Genomic DNA, 17,109 nt, shown 5'->3' with positions numbered 1-17,109 from the left:
AGCTGTAATAAGACTTTTTAGTAGCACTTCTGTCTTATTTGTGTCTCATTAAATCAGTCGTACACACAGTACTGTCCAACGTCTATCATGTTGCCACGGTGTTCATGTGTGCAAAATAGCATAGTCCGTTGTTATCAACTGGCATTGCTAACAATAGCTAACAATGGCTAACTTTCGACTGGGATATGACGTCGTCCCGGGCGCCAAATCCGGAGCGCGGATACAAAAGGAACGCAGTATTAAGTCGGGGGCGCCGGAGACGGTGTTTCTCTGTGGTTCATCCCCCTCCTCCTCTCTGCTCCCTCTCTCCAGACCTCCGAGCTGGGGGTGACGGAGCACGTGGAGGGAGACCCCTGTAAGTTCGCCCTGTGGGTGGGACGCACCCCCACCTCCGACAACAAGATCGTGCTCAAGGTAGGCCACCTCCTCTTTCACTCATCCTCTCCTCCCTTCCTCTCTCTCTCTCTCTCTCCTCTAACCCCAACCTGCAACCCTTCTACAAGTCTTTTCTTTTCATTTTCTCTCCTCCTCTCCTCCTCCCCTCTCCTGTCCTCTCCTCCTCTCCTCTCTCTTTCCACCTCTCATCTCTCCTCCTCCTCCCCTCTCCTCTATCTCCTCCTCTCTCTCTCCCCTCTCCTCTCTCTCTCCCCTCTCCTCTCTCTCCTCCTCTCCTCTCTCTCCTCCCCTCTCCTCTCTCTCCTCTCTCTCCTCCTCTCCTCTCTCTCCTCCCTGCTCCTCTCTCCTCCTCCCCTCTCCGCTCTCTCCTCCTCTTCTCTCCTCTCCTCTCCTCTCTCTCTGCTCCTCTCTTCCTGTCCTTCTACATTTGTTCTGTTTGATTGCATGACTGACATAGTATGGTGGCTGTCTGGTGGTTGTCAAGCTTCTAAAAGCCACTGAGTCTCTCCCGTCTCTCTCTCCCTCTCTCTCTCTCTCTCTCTCTCTTCCCCTCTGTCCATCTTGACCTGTCTCTCTGTTCTCTCTCTCTCTGAGGGCCTGTCTCTCTTGAGTGTTGTCTCTGGGCTAGCTAGCTCTGTGAGCTCTGTGTTCTGTGCGCACACACACACACACACACGCACACACTGTTTGCATCTGGGGCTGTTCTGTGGATGTTTGTATCTCTGAATATTAACCGTTCGTTCGTTCTCCGCGCCGGGCTAACATGCTTACGCCAACGCCACCGACATGAACTCTGAGCCCCTCCCACGTAACCCGGCCAACACGTAACTCCTCCCACGTAACCCGGCCAACCCATACTGTAACATCCCGCTTCCTCTTCAGGGGAACGCACACATTTTTCTCCCGAAGAAACAAGCTCTGTTTAAGATTTGATACAGTGGCTCACGTGGTGATCCTCTCTCTCTCTTAACTAATACTCTCTCACTCTCTCTCTCTCAATCTCTTAACTAATACTCTCTCACTCTCTCTCTCTCAATCTCTTAACTAATACTCTCTCACTCAATCTCTTAACTAATACTCTCTCACTATCTCTCTCTCTCTCTCTATCTCTTAACTAATACTCTCACTATCTCTCTCTCTCTCAATCTCTTAACTAATACTCTCTCACTATCTCTCTCTATCTCTTAACTAATACTCTCTCACTATCTCTCTCTCAATCTCTTAACTAATACTCTCTCACTATCTCTCTCTATCTCTTAACTAATACTCTCACTATCTCTCTATCTCTTAACTAATACTCTCTACCTCTCTCCCTCTCTCTCTCTCAATCTCTTAACTAATACTCTCTCACTCTCTCTTTCAATCTCTTAACTAATACTCTCTCACTATCTCTCTCTGTCTCTTAACTAATACTCTCACTATATCTCTCTCTATCTCTTATCTAATACTCTCTCCCTCTCTCCCTCTCTCTCTCTCTCTCTCTCTCTCTCTCCCTCCCTCCCTCACCCTCTCCCAACACCCACCTCTAAACCTCGTAGTTGTTTTTTCTTCCCTGACTCCTGAGTTGAAGGTCTAGTTCCTGTCTGTGGTTGGAGAAGCATGTTGCTCCTAACACCTGATTCTGACCATGACTCTGCCCAGTCCATGTCTACTACCAGACTAACCACCCACAGAGAAACACGTGTGCCCTGTGCATTGTAAATGGTCTCTACACTAATCACACGCGTTACATTACATATCCATACATATAGTCATTTAGTAGATGTTTTTATTTAAAGTGACTTACAATGATTGCAATCAAGAGTAGTTAAATATAATATGTGCTTATGAGGGAGGATGTTGGACACATGCAGCACATACACAGCACACACGCACATAAACACATACTCACATAAACTAACACACACACACACACACAAACTGAGGCCATCATTACAATGCACAGCACATTTGATTGGCCTAAACGACTCCAAATATGAATGTTGTACGTCTGCCATCCCGAGCCATTTCTTCACCATAAAACTGTCCTGTAAATCTTCTAAAACCAAACCAGTAAAATTCTCTATTCTATATTTTAACCAAAGCTAAGTCAGGGATGCAAACATGGAGCTATGGTGAGTACGACTAACTAACACTTGACAACAGCCCTCGGCCGTGTCCCGATAGTCTGCAGTGGTCTCCTCTCCTCTCCATCTGCAGAACTTATCTGAGACTGAGCTGGATAGGTCTAAGCAGAGTTACGCTCATCCGCTTTAACCTGTCCAGTCGTTTCATCATCTGTTCCGAGTGAGGAGACGGTCAGAAGGAGAGGGAGCCACTTTAGACTATTGGGACGCGGCCTTAGCCCAAAATAAGAGTTGAGACAGAGAGAGAGGGAGGCGACAGGGTCGACTGACCTTTACCCTCTGACCCCTGTTGCGACGGCAGGCGTCGAGCATCGAGAACAAGCAGGACTGGATCAAGCACATCCGGGAGGTGATCCAGGAGCGCACCATCCACCTGAGGGGGGCGCTCAAAGAGCCAATCCACCTGCCCAAGACCACCGCCACCAAACACCACAAGGGCCGCAGGTACACACACACACACACACACACACACACACATCAACACACACACATGCTGGATACAGTCCTTCTGACGGGAATGTTTTCCGGGTCAGGGATGGAGAGGACCTGGACAGCCAGGGCGACGGCAGCAGCCAACCAGACACCATCTCCCTGGCATCACGCACCTCCCAGAACACCCTGGACAGCGACAAGGTGAGCACACACACATGCACACACACACACATGCACACACACACACACACTCAGACACACACACACACAAACACACTGTACATTCTCAGACACACACACCCGCACACACACACACACCATGCATTCTCAGACACACACACCACACCATACAATTCAGTTCAGTTCAATTCAATTTAAATGGCTTTATTGGCATGGGAAACACAAACATCACACCATACACTCTCTCAGACACACACACAATCTCTCTCTCACTCACTCTCTCTCTCTCTCTCTCTCTCTCTCTCTCTCGCTCTCACATACACACATGCACGCGCACACACACACTCTTACCCCCTCTGCCCCTCCCCCCCAGCTGTCGGGCGGCTGTGAGCTGACGGTGGTCATCCACGACTTCATGGCGGGCAACAGCAACGAGCTGACGGTGCGGCGCGGCCAGACGGTGGAGGTCCTGGAGCGCTGCCACGACAAGCCCGACTGGTGCCTGGTCAGGACCACTGACCGCTCGCCCGCCCATGAGGGCCTGGTGCCCTGCGCCATGCTCTGCATCGCACACTCCCGCTCCAGCATGGAGATGGAGGGCATCTTCAACCACAAAGGTAGGGCGGGAGAGGGAGGAGGGTGTGTGCGTTTGTGTGTGTGCGTGTGTGTGTGTAGGTACCTGCCCAAAACAACGCCGACCATCGGTGTACCGTGACTGTTGCCGTCAGTTGGATGGATTTTGCAGCTGAATTTTAAACTTCCAACATTCTAACGACAACTGCCAACTTTAGAATGCTGGGAGTTGGTTGGCGTCGTTTGGGGCCGTGTGCAGAAACCTTGAGAGAGAGAGTGTGTGAGTGAGAGTGATGTGTGTATGAGGGAGAAGGGGTGGGTGTGTGTGTGAGAGAGAGAGAGAGAGAGGCTCAGGAGAAGGGGGGAGTGTGTACTGGATGTGTGTATTAATATGACTTCTCTTCTTCCAGACACTCTGTCAGTGTGCAGTAACGACTCCATCATGCCCGGCTCCTCTGCCACCCTGCAGCCTGGGCATGGCATGGGCTCACACACCTCTCCTGGACCCAAACGACCAGGTGAGACCCCCCCATACACTACACACACACACACACACACACCCCTCTCCTAGACCGAAACGACCAGGTAGGATACAGGACCCCTCCCCACCCCCACGCACACACACACCAAAACAAACCACAACATACATTATGAATGCCATGCACTCACCGTTGACGTAATGTAATGCATAATGAATAAGGCAGAATATAGACTATATATATAGAACATGAATGTGTCCAGTATTTGGGTCAAGGTAATTTTTCAGCTTTTTACAGATTATGAAAGTGTAAATTGTAAGCTTTCAAATGATGTGCCATGCATCGAAATCTGCAAATATACCGTATGAAGAAGATATGCTTCTGTGAATGTTGGTACACCTGAAATGACTAAGCAGAGAAAAGGTGCCTCAAAGATTCAAAGCTGTTCACACTTACACGCTTTGCCTACTACAATATCTTGACTATTTAGTGATCCTCAAACAGTTTGTTATACTGAGTGCGTTCTTCCAAACCTCAATTTTCCTAACTATGGAAAAAAAAAAGGGAAAACGGGAAAACTTTTTTTTTTTTTTTTTTTACAGTCCTCAAAAGCGAGGACTGCAGACTTAAGGACCCAAACCCTGGTGGCTGACAGATACTGAACAATAAAGCCCAACACTTCCTGCTTCGTCCTCCAACAATCCTCCGTCAAGATTCAAAATTCCTTTTATTCGTCATGTAATGTACGCTGTACAGTCACAGTGAAATGTTGCTGCCGGCTCCAAGATTATGCTACAGATAAACTCTTAATACTAATTTACAAGTTACAAATTTACAAACAAAAAATTTTAATTTTACAAACACAAACACAATAAGTACCCTTTCTATAAGTACAGTATAAAAGTTCTGACCGCCACTCCGTCGTTGCCCAGGTAACACGCTGAGGAAGTGGCTGACCAGCCCGGTGAGGCGTCTGAGCAGTGGGAAGGCCGACGGCCACGTGAAGAAGCTGGCGCACAAACACAAGAAGAGCCGCGACGTCCGCAAGAGCGGCGAGGTAGCGATGGGCACGCAGAAGGACTCGGACGACAGCGCCGCCACGCCACAGGACGAGACCGTGGAGGAGGTGAGGGGGGACTAACACACCCACACATACACACACACATACATATACATAGACGCACACACACACACACACACACACACACAAGTACACACATATACAGTACACACACACACATACTCACACACACACATTCATACACACACACACACACACACACATTAAAGGACAATGCTAGTTTTTGACAACCTGGACCTTATTTACGACATATTATAAGACGTTTGACTCACCGAGATCACTTTGGTGTAGTTCGGACGCCTGTAGAAGAAATTTAAAATCCAGCGCGAGCCAGTATATCCATGTAATGGCGGTGGTAGGGGCACTTAGAATGCAGTTTCTAAAAATCTATTTTCTGCCGCGAAACGGTTGTTTTCGTCAATCTGTCTTGATGAATCGCTAGTTGTGCTTACATAGAGCATATATGCCTGTTTTGGTTTCCAGGTTGTCAAAAACGAGCATTGTCCTTTAACACGCATTCATGCTTTACGCATTATCATGTCTTTCTTTCACTGCCTCTAACAATATCTCATGTCCGTGTGTGTGTGTGTGTGTGTGTGTGTGTGTGTGTGTGTGTGTGTGTACCAGAGGGTGCGTAACGAGGGCCTGTCCAGCGGGACCCTGTCCAAGTCCAGCTCGTCGGGGATGCAGAGCTGCGGGGAGGAGGAGGGCGAGGAGGGGGCGGACTCTGTGCCTCTGCCGCCCCCCATGGCCATCCAGCAGCACAGCCTGCTGCAGCCGGACACACAGGACGACAAGGTAAGGGGGCGCGGGGCGCACTAACGGGGGGGGGGGGGCCGAGGCCCTCGCGCCGGAAAAACCCCACACTCGCTGACCGCATGTTCGCATGAGCTAGAAGACTTGGTCCGCCAGCACAGCGCCGGTTTAGCCGCGCGATGAGAGCGGAGGCTTGAGTTCATCCCGCTAGATGTCGTTGAAGGATAAACAGGTCAAAGGGCAAAGTAGCCCCCGTTTTAAACGTCCCCTCAGAAAAAAAACACAGCAGCTTTAAAGAGCGCCCGCCCCCCCCCCCCCCCCCCCCTCAGGATAAACCAAATCATCTTTTCTGTTCCGGTTTCCAGCTCATCGTTTAATTCTATCTTTGGTTCTTATCCACAGGTCACATTTCATATCACTCGGTTTTATTCTTACTTCACTATTGAGACAGTGTTTTTGGAGTGACTCTACCTCAGGCATAGCATTGCCCCCCCCCCCCCCCTCCAGACCCCCTCCCCTGTTAAAACAACCCAAATCCTCTCAATGCAATGCGTCAGGTAGCTTAACGCCAGCTTCTTCTCTCAGACCTCGCAGGCCTTCCTTTCTCTGACACTAATTTCTGTTTCTCTTTTTTTGTTTTGTTTCCTTGCCTGTTATCGTTTGCTGTGGGCCGCTCTGTAGCATTACCTTGATTTATGTCCTGTCTTTGCTTTGTCTCAGTTTCCATACCTTTCCATCTGAAACACCCCCCTCCCTTCTCTCCCTCCGTCGCCCCCCTCCTCCCCCCATCCCCTCAAGATGGTATCTTCTTCACCTCCCTCTCGGAACTTAAGAGCACTAGTTTGCAATTTTCAAACTCAAACTCGCGTTTTTTTTTTTTTTAATGCTTGGCTCTGAAAGGTTTTCAGAGGACTTTTTTCCCCCAAATTTATTCTCCTCCTCTCACTTCTCTTTTTGTAGTTCTATCTATCCATCTTTCTGTAGTTCTCGCTCTTTTTTTGAAGTGATAGACGCTCTTCCAAACTTCTCCTGTAAGGTTATTCAGCCCCTCCCCCACTTCTCTCTCTCTCTCTCCCCCTCTCTCTCTCTCTCTGTCTCTCTCTCTCTCTCTCTCTCTCTGCCCTCATCAATCCAGACTCTCTTCCTATCAGCAGCAGGCCCCCAAGCTGTAGTTCAGCCTGGTTCTCTGCTGGTTCTGGGTTCTTCTTCAGCCTGGTTCTCTGCTGGTTCTGGGTTCTTCTTCAGCCTGGTTCTCTGCTGGTTCTGGGTTCTTCTTCAGCCTGGTTCTCTCCCCAGATACCTGCTGACATGCAGCTCATCAGGATGGATGAATGGCTGTATTTTAGCGATTTTTAGGACCGATCTGACTTGTTGCCTGGTAGATCTTTTGTAAGAGTGTGTCATGTGACATGCAGATCAGACTGCGTTAGCGGTCGTTTGGTGCCGCCTGCGAGCTGATCCCAGGTCAGCTTGAGCGCTGTTCTTGTCCGATCGGTCTAGTCTAGTTGAAATGGTTCGCCTGATCCCAGATCTTAGCCGATGGCCGACGTCTACTTAGGTCAAGCTTGAGCACCGCTCTCCTCTGATTGGTCGAGATCCGTTGAACTGAATCACCTGACCCTAGAGCCTTAGCCAATGGGGTGAGGTCTACCCGGAGTTTCTTTTCAGAACACAGGCATGGCAGGGGCGGAGTCACATGCCTCTCAGGGCCCCTCCCCTTTACTCCCTCCACCCCCTGTCCCCTCACCCCCCCCTCCCCTCACCCGTCTGCTCCACACCCCCCTGTGTGCGTGAACCTCATTGCCCCGTCCATGCGATTAATTGGCATCTAAACGCTGGTGAGGCCAGAAGGGCACACAGCCACGCCCACAGCCACGCCCACAGCCACACCCACAGCCACACCCACACTCTAAATGGGAAAGTCTGGATGTTCAGCACTGCAAGGGTGAGACTCTCTCCAACACTATGCCTATGTCTCTCTCTATAGCTCTCTCTCTAGCTCTAGCTCTCTCTCTCTATCTCTCTCTCTAGCTCTCTTTCTCTAGCTCTCTCTCCATCTCTCTCTCTCTCTAGCTCATTCTCTAGCTCTATCTCTCTCTCTCTAGCTCTTTCTCGCTAGCTCTCCCTCTCTCTCTCTCTAGCTCTCTCTATCTCTCTCTCTCTAGCTCTCTCGCTAGATCTCCCTCTCTTTCTGTCTAGCTGTTTCTTTCTCTCTAGCTCTCTTTCACTAGCTCTCTTGCTCTCTCTTTCTCTAGCTCTCTTTCTCTAGCTCTCTCTTTCTCTAGCTCTCTCTCTAGTTCTTTCTCTCTCTAGCTCTCTCTCTAGCTCTCTTTCTCTCGTTCTATCCCTTCTCTAGTAGCGCATCACTCATCATTTCACAGTTCATCATATCTCATTCTTCACTTCTTTCTCCACCTCTTTTCCTCTGTACGCCTCCACCTCTCACCAGCCTCTCACCCGCCTCGCCCGCCCACCACTTCATACTGTCGTCTCGGCCACGCCGGGATAACCTCTTTCTTTTCATCGACTTTATTGAGACTAAACCTGTCATTTACCTTCAGACATCTACTCTCTAATCTCACACACGTCCTCAGACTAACCCTTTTGTTATGAATCTTGTTGATTTGCCCCTCTATCACTACTCGAATTGGACTTTCCATCGAAATCTCCTCAAAGTTAGGCTTGACTGCTTTCTATCCGAATCAACATATTCACACACAAAAAAAACAACCTTTCACTCACTTAACTCAGATACAACTCTAACAGCAGCATGTCTGAGCTTGTAAAACAGAATGTTAACCTGTAAATAGTACATGAAATAGTACATGAATATACCGGACAGTAACCTGGGGTCGGCACATCCCAAGGACCCAAAGAAATGGTATAGAAGCACTATGGTCTGGTATCGTATTTAACTATGTCAGAACTTCTCAGATGATTTTCAGTAAGCGGTTAAACATTTATCATATATTTATCACACTATCTAATATCCTGTGTTGAGGTAGACGACTAGTGAGAGACAGACAGACGGACAGGATACAAGTACTCTAGTGGGATAGCAGGATAGACAGCGATGACTTTTAACTGTTTTAGTCTCACAAATAAACAAATAGTGATCAGGTAGATGGTTTGTGATCGTAGTGTTTTCCGTGTGACTGTAGTGTTCCGTGTTCCGGAACCGTCTGATGTGGATGTTGGCGTGACGACGCAGGTAGCCAGTGTTAACGGCCTGGCCAGCCAGTGCAGGTGAGCTAGGCATCGTGGGGAGTCGTGTTTTAATGCTCTCCCTCTCTCTCTCTCTCTCTCTCTCTCTCTAACTCCGTCATCCCTCCGTCCTGGTCCAGACCTCCTCTCGTCTGTCCGTGCGTCCGTCCAGCTCTGAGACCCCCAGCGCCGCCGAGCTGGTGAGCGCCATCGAGGAGCTGGTCAAGAGCAAGATGGTAACGCACATGCACACACACACACACACCGCACACACACACACACACACCGCACACACACACACACACACGTACATACATACAGTATACTTACACTCACACACACACCACACACACGCACACACACACACATATACATACACACACACATATGAGTAAGTAATATATATATATATATATTATACTCTACGCACACACGCATTCATGGTAGACAGATCACAAATACTGTAGCACACCACCCCTTTAAGTTTGTTGGATTTTTTCTCTCACTCTCCCTCTCTCTCTCCCTCTCTCTCTCCCTCCCTCCCTCTCTCTCCCTCCCTCTCTCTCTCCCTCCCTCCCTCCCTCCCTCTCTCTCTCTCTCCCTCCCTCCCTCCCTCCCTCCCTCCCTCCCTCTCTCTCTCCCTCTCTCTCTCTCTCTCCCTCCCTCCCTCCCTCCCTCCCTCCCTCCCTCCCTCTCTCTCTCTCTCCCTCCCTCTCTCACTCTCCCTCCCTTTCTCCCTCTCCCTCCCTCTCTCTCTCTCAGGCTCTGGAGGACAGGCCCAGCTCTCTGTCAGTGGAACAGGGGGACAGCAGCTCCCCCTCCTTCAACCCGTCTGACAACTCTCTCCTCTCCTCCTCCTCTCCCATCGACGAGATGGAGGAACGCAAGACGGGCTTCCTGAAGAGACGCCAGTACGTGGCGCTACGCCTCTCTCTATCCTCTCTCTCTCTGTCTCTCTCCATCCTCTCTCTCTCTCTGTCTCTCTATCCTCTCTCTCTCTGTCTCTCTCCATCCTCTCTCTGTCTCTCTCCATCCTCCTTCTCTCTGTCTCTCTCTATCCTCTCTCTCTATGTCTCTCTCTATCCTCTCTCTCTGTCTCTCTCCATCCTCTCCTTCTCTGTCTCTCTCCATCCCCTCTCCTTCTCTCTCTCTCTCTCTCTCTATCCTCTCTCTCTCTCTCTCTATCCTCTCTCTCTCTCTGTCTCTCTCCATCCTCTCTTCTCTCTGCCTCTCTCTCTCCTCTCTCTCTCTCTCTCTCTCTCTCTCTGTGTTAACCCTGTGTTGTCCTTGTCTCAGCTACGTGTTGTTGGAGCTGGTGGAGACGGAGAGGGACTACGTCCGAGACCTCGGCCTGGTGGTAGAGGTGAGTGTGTGTGTGCGCGCGTGTGTGTGTGTGTGTTTGGTGGGGTGGTGTTCACCGCGTGTGTTTGTGTGTTTGGCGATGTTGTGCTGATGTGTGTGAGAGTGTGTTCACTGTGTGTGTGTGTGTGTGTTCCAGGGCTACATGACCAGGATGAAGGAGGAGGGGGTCCCTGACGATATGAAGGGCAAAGACAAGATTGTTTTCGGCAACATCCATCAGATCTTCGACTGGCACAGAGAGTAGGTCACACACACACACACTCTCTCTCTCTCACACACACACACACACACACACACACACACACACACACACACACACACACACACACACACTCACACTGAACCTCCTGCACCAGTTTTGTAACTCTCCCTCTCTCTCTCCCCTGTCTCTCTCTCTTTCTCTCTCTCTCTCCCTCTCTCGTTCTCTCTCTCTCCCTCTCGCTCTCTCTCTCTCTCTCCCTCTCTCTCTCCCTCTCGCTCTCTCTCTCTCTAGTTTCTTCCTGGGGGAGTTGGAGAAGTGTCTGGAGGATCCTGACAGACTGGGAGCTCTGTTTGTTAAACAGGTAGGCAACTGACCTCTGACCTATCATCTGCTCCACCGCCACTACCCTAGCCCTTGTAAGGCCCGCTCTTACCCCTGTGTGTGTGCGTGTGTGTGTGTGTGTGTGTGTGCGCATGCGCAGGAGCGGAGGCTGCACATGTACATAGTGTACTGTCAGAACAAACCCAAGTCGGAGCACATCGTCTCAGAGTACATCGACACCTACTTCGAGGTACGGATATAAGATCACATCTGTTTATTACGCTGTTTATTACAATATTATTACACTTGGCGCGTCTTCGCCGTGCAGTCTACCACAGACTCTGTAGACAGAGCAAGTATTACTGACCAGTGAGTTGACCTCGCGTGAAGGCGTCAGCGTTTGACCTCTGACCTCTTTCTGTCAGGACCTGAAGCAGCGTCTGGGTCACAGGCTCCAGATCACCGACCTCCTCATCAAGCCCGTGCAGAGGATCATGAAGTACCAGCTGCTTCTGAAGGTGAGAACAGCGGAGAGAGGGAGATGGACAGAGAGAGATGGAGGGGGAGAGAGAGGGAGAGATGGAGAGAGAGGAGGAGGGAGAGATGGAGATGGAGAGAAAGAAGGAGGGAGATGTAGGGAGAGAGAGAGATGAGAGAGGGAGATGGAGAGAGAGGAGGGAGAGAGAGAGATGGAGGGAGATGAGAGATAGAATGCCAGCAGGAAAGAGAGAAATGGAGAGAGATAGAAGGAAAGGGGAGGGAGGGAGAGAGAGAGATGGAGAGACCCAGCAGCAGAGAGAGAGAGAGAGATGGAGAGAGCAATAGAGAGAGGGAGATAGAGATGAATGGTTCTTAGTCGTACAGCAGGGGGCGCAAGGTCACAGGTCATTTTCTCCCTAGTCTGCCTCACCTGATGTAGGTTTTGTTGTAGTTGAGTTCAGCCTTGTCACTAGAAGGTGGGAGAATCTCCCTGCACCAATCAGTGGCGACGGAACATTCTCCCGGTCCAATCAGATTCAATCCAGACTCCTCCCCTTCTGCTATTTGTGCGTTACAGTTTTCAAAACCCCCTTCAACATGGGAAACAGCAACAACCTCCGAGCTACTGTAGCGATTGCGATTGGTTTACACAAGACAATTGTGATTGGTTTAAGGAAATAGATTAGATTCTTTATATTCTCCTACATGGTCATGTTCATTTACCATGACTCTTCTCCTCTGTCTTCAGGATTTCCTCAAGTTCTCTAAAAAGGCGGGGCTTGAGTCTGCGGAGTTGGACGTAAGTTCTACACCTGCCTCCTGCCGTCGTCCACTCTGAAGCTGTGATCACAGTTCCCTGATGTGGTTCATCATTCAATACCGCTGTGTGTGTGCGTGTGTGCGTGTGTGCGTGTGTGCGCGTGTGTGCGTGTGTGTGTTTGTGTATCCCACCACAGAAAGCGGTGGAGGTCATGTGCATCGTACCCAAGAGATGCAACGACATGATGAACGTCGGCCGGCTCCAAGGATTCGATGTGAGACGCCCCGTCATCACAATACATTATGAATGAATGCATGACTGATTCGCCGACACCTCGTTTGAGCAACCCTTCACATTTCGTCTCGTCCCCCACTCTTCTCCTGCTCCCCCCAAACACACACACCTGCCCTTCCTGCCCCTGTACCCCCCCCCCCCCCCAGGGTAAGATCGTGGCCCAAGGTCGCCTCCTGCTCCAGGACACCTTCCTGGTGTTGGACCCCGAGGGTGGCCTGCTGGGCAGGATGAAGGAGAGGAGAGTCTTCCTCTTCGAGCAGATGGTCATCTTCAGCGAGCCGCTGGACAAGAAGAGAGGCTTCTCCATGCCCGGCTTCCTGTACAAGAACAGCATCAAGGTAACACCGCTGCTGCCCCCTACGGGACGGCGCCGGTACTGCATTGGGCTGTGTGGGATAGAATTCAATAATCCTCCAGGGTCTTTATTGGCCACGTGTGACACACACACAACACGTGCGAGTGAGGGGCGACGCGGCACACACAACACGCACACACACATGCACACACACACACACACACACATATATCTAAGTGGTCACCGGTGGAATTTGTCCTCTGCATTTTTCCCATCCGAGCCGTCGTCCTCCAGGGGCAGCCAGGAGCAGTGGGCAGCCTCGTCAGTGGCGCCCGGGACCAAGTCCAAGTGCTCAGTCCAGGTCCTGGTCAGGGACCGGACTGGAGAGCATCTGTTCTTCTGCATGTCTTTGGTATTGGGTTGTTCTGGGAGGAAACGCTGGTGGACACGGGGAGAAGGGTCTTGTATGGCTGGGTGCTGTTAGGCCTACATGAGGGAGCTGTTAGTCTGAACACTTTGGAGCTGACAACCATCTCTCTGTCTCTCTCTCTCTCTGTCTTTCTCTCTCTCTCTCTCTGTCTCTGTCCATCTCTCTTTGTGTCTCTATGTCTCTCTCTCTCTCTCTCTCTCTCTCTCTCTCTGTGTCCAGGTGAGCTGTCTGGGCCTGGAGGAGAGTGTGGACGGTGACCCCTGTAAGTTCACGCTGACCTCTCGCTCCACCAGCAGCAGTGTGGACTCCTTCCTGCTCCACTCAGCCCACCCGGGCGTCCGGCAGGTCTGGACTCTGCAGATCAGCCAGATACTGGAGAGCCAGCGCAACTTCCTCAATGGTACACACACACACACTCGCACGCACACTCGCACACACACACACACACACACTCACTCACGCACACATGCGTAAAAGTGTTTTTAGAATAGTTTAATTAAATTTCTTCTTTTTTTTTTTTACTCTCCTCCTTTCCTCTCCTCTCCTGTCCCGTCTCTCTCTCTCCTTCTCCCTCTCTCTCTCTCTCTCTCTCTCTCTCTCTCTCTCTCACTCTGTCTCTCCCTCTCACTCTCTCTTTTTCCCTCTCTCTCTCTCTCCCTCTCCCTCTCACTCTCTCTCTCTCTCCCCCTCTCTCTCTCTCCCCCTCCCTCTCCCTCTCTCTCTCTCTCTCTCTCTTCCCCTCCCTCCCCCCCCCTCTCTCTCTCTCTCTCTCCTCCCGTCCCAGCTCTGACCTCCCCCATCGAGTACCAGAGGAACCACGTAGGGGCGAGTGGCGGGCCATGCCTGCCCAGCGCGGGGCCCCCGGCCGGGGTCGTAGGAGGAGGCTCCGCTGTGGCCCCCGGAGGCATGGGGGGGGTTCCCCCGGGGGGCGGCCCCATACCCGCCGTCCTCCAGGGCGGGGGGGGCCCTCGCTCTTCCTCCTCCTCCGCCTCCTCCTCCTCCCGGCCCTCCAGGATCCCCCAGCCCTCCCGTCTTCCCCAGCCCCTGCGCCACCACACCGGGGGCCCGGAGCCCGAGGGCCCCAACAAGATGTCAGGTACGTCCACCCCTCCTCCTCTCTAAAGAACCACCCCAGGTACCCATGTGTGCGTGTGTGTGTGCGTGTGTGCGTGTGTGTGTGCGTGTGTGCGTGTGTGTGTGTGCGTGTCGGAAAAGTGATCCACCCCACTGAGATTTGCTCACTTGTGTGATCCAGGTCCGTCCCTGGCTCGCCCCGCCCCTCCCCCCTCCCTCCCTCCCCCCCCTCCCCCCGTCTCGGCCGACCAGACCCCCGGGGGAGAGGGGGGTGCGCCGCAGAGGGGGGGGAGGGCGCAGCAGGGGGGAAGCCCCCAGGGCAAGCGCCCGGGCCTGACCGCCGACGACCAGACCCAGACCGCCAACACCGCCACCCCTGTCCCCCCCGCGACCCCTCCCTCGGTGGCGCCCATCCCCCGCGCCACCGTGGGGCCCCTCCCCATACCTGCCGCCACGCCCAAGCCGCGCCCGGGCGCCACCGTCTCGCCCATGGCGTCCCCCCTGGCCACGCCTGCTTTCGGGAAGGAGGCGGCGCCGCTCCCCCCACCTCCTCTCCCCCCACCGCCGCCCAGCCCCGGTCAGAAGTCCGGCTCCTCCTCCTCCTCCTCCTTCTGGAGCTCCATGCCGGGCTCCCCCGCCAGCCGGCCCGGGTCCTTCACCTTCCCCAGCGGGGAGGCCGGGGAGTCGCCGGTCCGGCAGAACCACAGCCAGGCCGGACCCGGGTCCGGGACAGGGGCCGGGCCTCAAGCCCAAACCCACAGACACTCCACGCACAGCAAGGAGGCTGACCGCATGAGCACGTGCTCCTCGACCAGCGAGCAGTCCATCCAGTCCACCCAGAGCAACGGGGTAAGCCCTCCACCCGCTGGCCAGGCTTCGCCGGGGCCTAGTCCTGGTCCCTGGCTCACTAACCTCCGCCCCCTGGCCTGTCTGTCCTGTCTGTCTGGCCAAGCGCTACTAATCCCCCCTTCGACCGCCCCACATCTCTGCTCCTCCCCTGGAACTCTCCTCTCTGCGGCCTGAACACTCTACTAAACTCTAGTGACGAGTGCTTTCCTACTGTTTTTAACGCCTGGCTTTGAATGTGCCAAGCGCCTCGACTTCGACTCCTAACAGTGTTTGTACTACTAACTCCTGGCTCCGCCCACGGCCTGCCTTCACCACTTCAATTCAATTTCAATTTAAAACTTTATTGACCACTCTCTGGGGACCTCGGACCGAGGGACGTCTCTCTGCGACTAACTTCGGACGTTTTTGTGGCGCAGCCGCAAACGTTCTGGGCCGAGGTCCTCTCGTCTGCTTCTCTCTCTCCTCCTCCTCTTCCTCCTCCTCTTCTTATCTTTGTCCGGAGTGGAGGAACGAGGACAAAACAAAGCCGGAACTCCATTCCTTCTCTTTGTAACACCTCCTCCGCCCTAGGGCGGCCATCTTCCTTCTGCCGCTCCTCCATCTTGTTCCCCTGTCCTGCGTCGTCCGAGGAGGAGTTGGAGGCGGCCCTTTTTTCCCCTCAGCTTTTCTCTGTTTGTGAATCTGAAGGATGGGTGGGTGTCTGTCAGGTGACGTGATGGCGCGACCGTCTGCGCGCCTTTTCCTCGTCACTCTGCATCTCGGGAAGCTGCTTGTCTGTCCTCCGACGCCTCCAGACTGAGCTGGCGCGTGTGTGCGTGTGCGCGCGTGCGTGCGTGCTGCTATGAGAGATGCCATGATAGTCTATCTGGGTGACCCACTAATGCATCTGATTGAGGTGCATGGCATTTTGGGAGAACGTTAACCCAGCTACAACCAACGAGTGTGTGTGTGTATGTTCATTCTGGCCAAACTTCACATACTCACTACCTCCTTCCCTCCCTCCTTCACCCCCCTTCCCTCTCTCCTCCCTCCCTCCCTCCCTCCTCCCTCTCTCCTCCCTCCCTACTCCCTCTCTCCTCACCCCTCCCTCTCTCCTCCCTCTCTCCTCCCTCCCTCCCCCCCTCCCCCTGCAGAGTGAAAGCAGCAGCAGCAGTAGCATGTCCACCATGCTGGTGACCCAGGACTACGTGGCGGTGAAGGAGGATGAGATCAGCGTGGCCCAGGGGGAGGTGGTCCAGATCCTGGCCAGCAACCAGCAGAACATGTTCCTGGTGTTCCGCGCCGCCACGGAGCAAGGCCCGGCGGCCGAGGGCTGGATCCCCGGCTACGTCCTGGGCCACACCTCCACCATCATCCCCGACTGCCCCGACGGAACCATCAAGTAAGAGACCACGGTTGTTGGGGGGGGAGGTTTAGTCGTGACACCGCGGCAGGAAGTGAAGGGGCTCGCGTTGGGGGGGTTGCTAGAAGTTGAGGATGAGAGTAATGGTTAAAGGAGTAGTTCGGTATTCAGCATCAAAAGCCCTGTTATAAGGTTATTTAAAATCGATAAAATCGTTTCCACTCTTGAGTTATTAGTGCTCATTGCTCCTGTCACAGCACACAATGGATGTCTATGGGCATATATGTATATATATGTATATATGCCCATAAAGATCCATTATATGGTTAGCTGTGACTTCACTGTGATATGTGTATTAAACACTAACATGTCAATAGTGCACAGTCTGTCAAAATGATGAAATGGACCGTTATGATTAGATTAGTTAGGATAGATCCTGGCAATGCATTGGTTTCGCAGGGGTCCCTGCGACA

At 52.5% G+C, this 17,109-nt stretch overlaps 1 protein-coding gene across 1 annotated transcript in view; it reads left to right on the top strand.

The window, feature by feature from the left end:
- The window catches only part of LOC311323207 (triple functional domain protein-like), a 44,691-nt gene that overhangs the window by 20,012 nt on the left and 7,570 nt on the right, over positions 1–17,109 (top strand). Inside the window, 21 exon segments of the mRNA XM_084455390.1 lie at positions 313–414; positions 2,824–2,966; positions 3,056–3,155; positions 3,508–3,751; positions 4,118–4,225; positions 5,119–5,312; positions 5,895–6,065; positions 9,368–9,463; positions 9,990–10,138; positions 10,524–10,590; positions 10,726–10,829; positions 11,083–11,152; positions 11,273–11,362; positions 11,538–11,630; positions 12,341–12,391; positions 12,549–12,626; positions 12,793–12,984; positions 13,591–13,771; positions 14,156–14,467; positions 14,627–15,294; positions 16,428–16,675. Coding sequence (XP_084311516.1) covers positions 313–414; positions 2,824–2,966; positions 3,056–3,155; positions 3,508–3,751; positions 4,118–4,225; positions 5,119–5,312; positions 5,895–6,065; positions 9,368–9,463; positions 9,990–10,138; positions 10,524–10,590; positions 10,726–10,829; positions 11,083–11,152; positions 11,273–11,362; positions 11,538–11,630; positions 12,341–12,391; positions 12,549–12,626; positions 12,793–12,984; positions 13,591–13,771; positions 14,156–14,467; positions 14,627–15,294; positions 16,428–16,675 — 3,461 coding nt within the window.

This window comes from Borostomias antarcticus, assembly GCF_949987555.1.
Source record: "Borostomias antarcticus genome assembly, chromosome: 21".
Taxonomy (NCBI): Eukaryota; Metazoa; Chordata; class Actinopteri; order Stomiiformes; family Stomiidae; genus Borostomias; species Borostomias antarcticus.
Note: the sequence above shows the minus strand (reverse complement) of the source record. Positions and strands in the feature narration are given on the sequence as shown.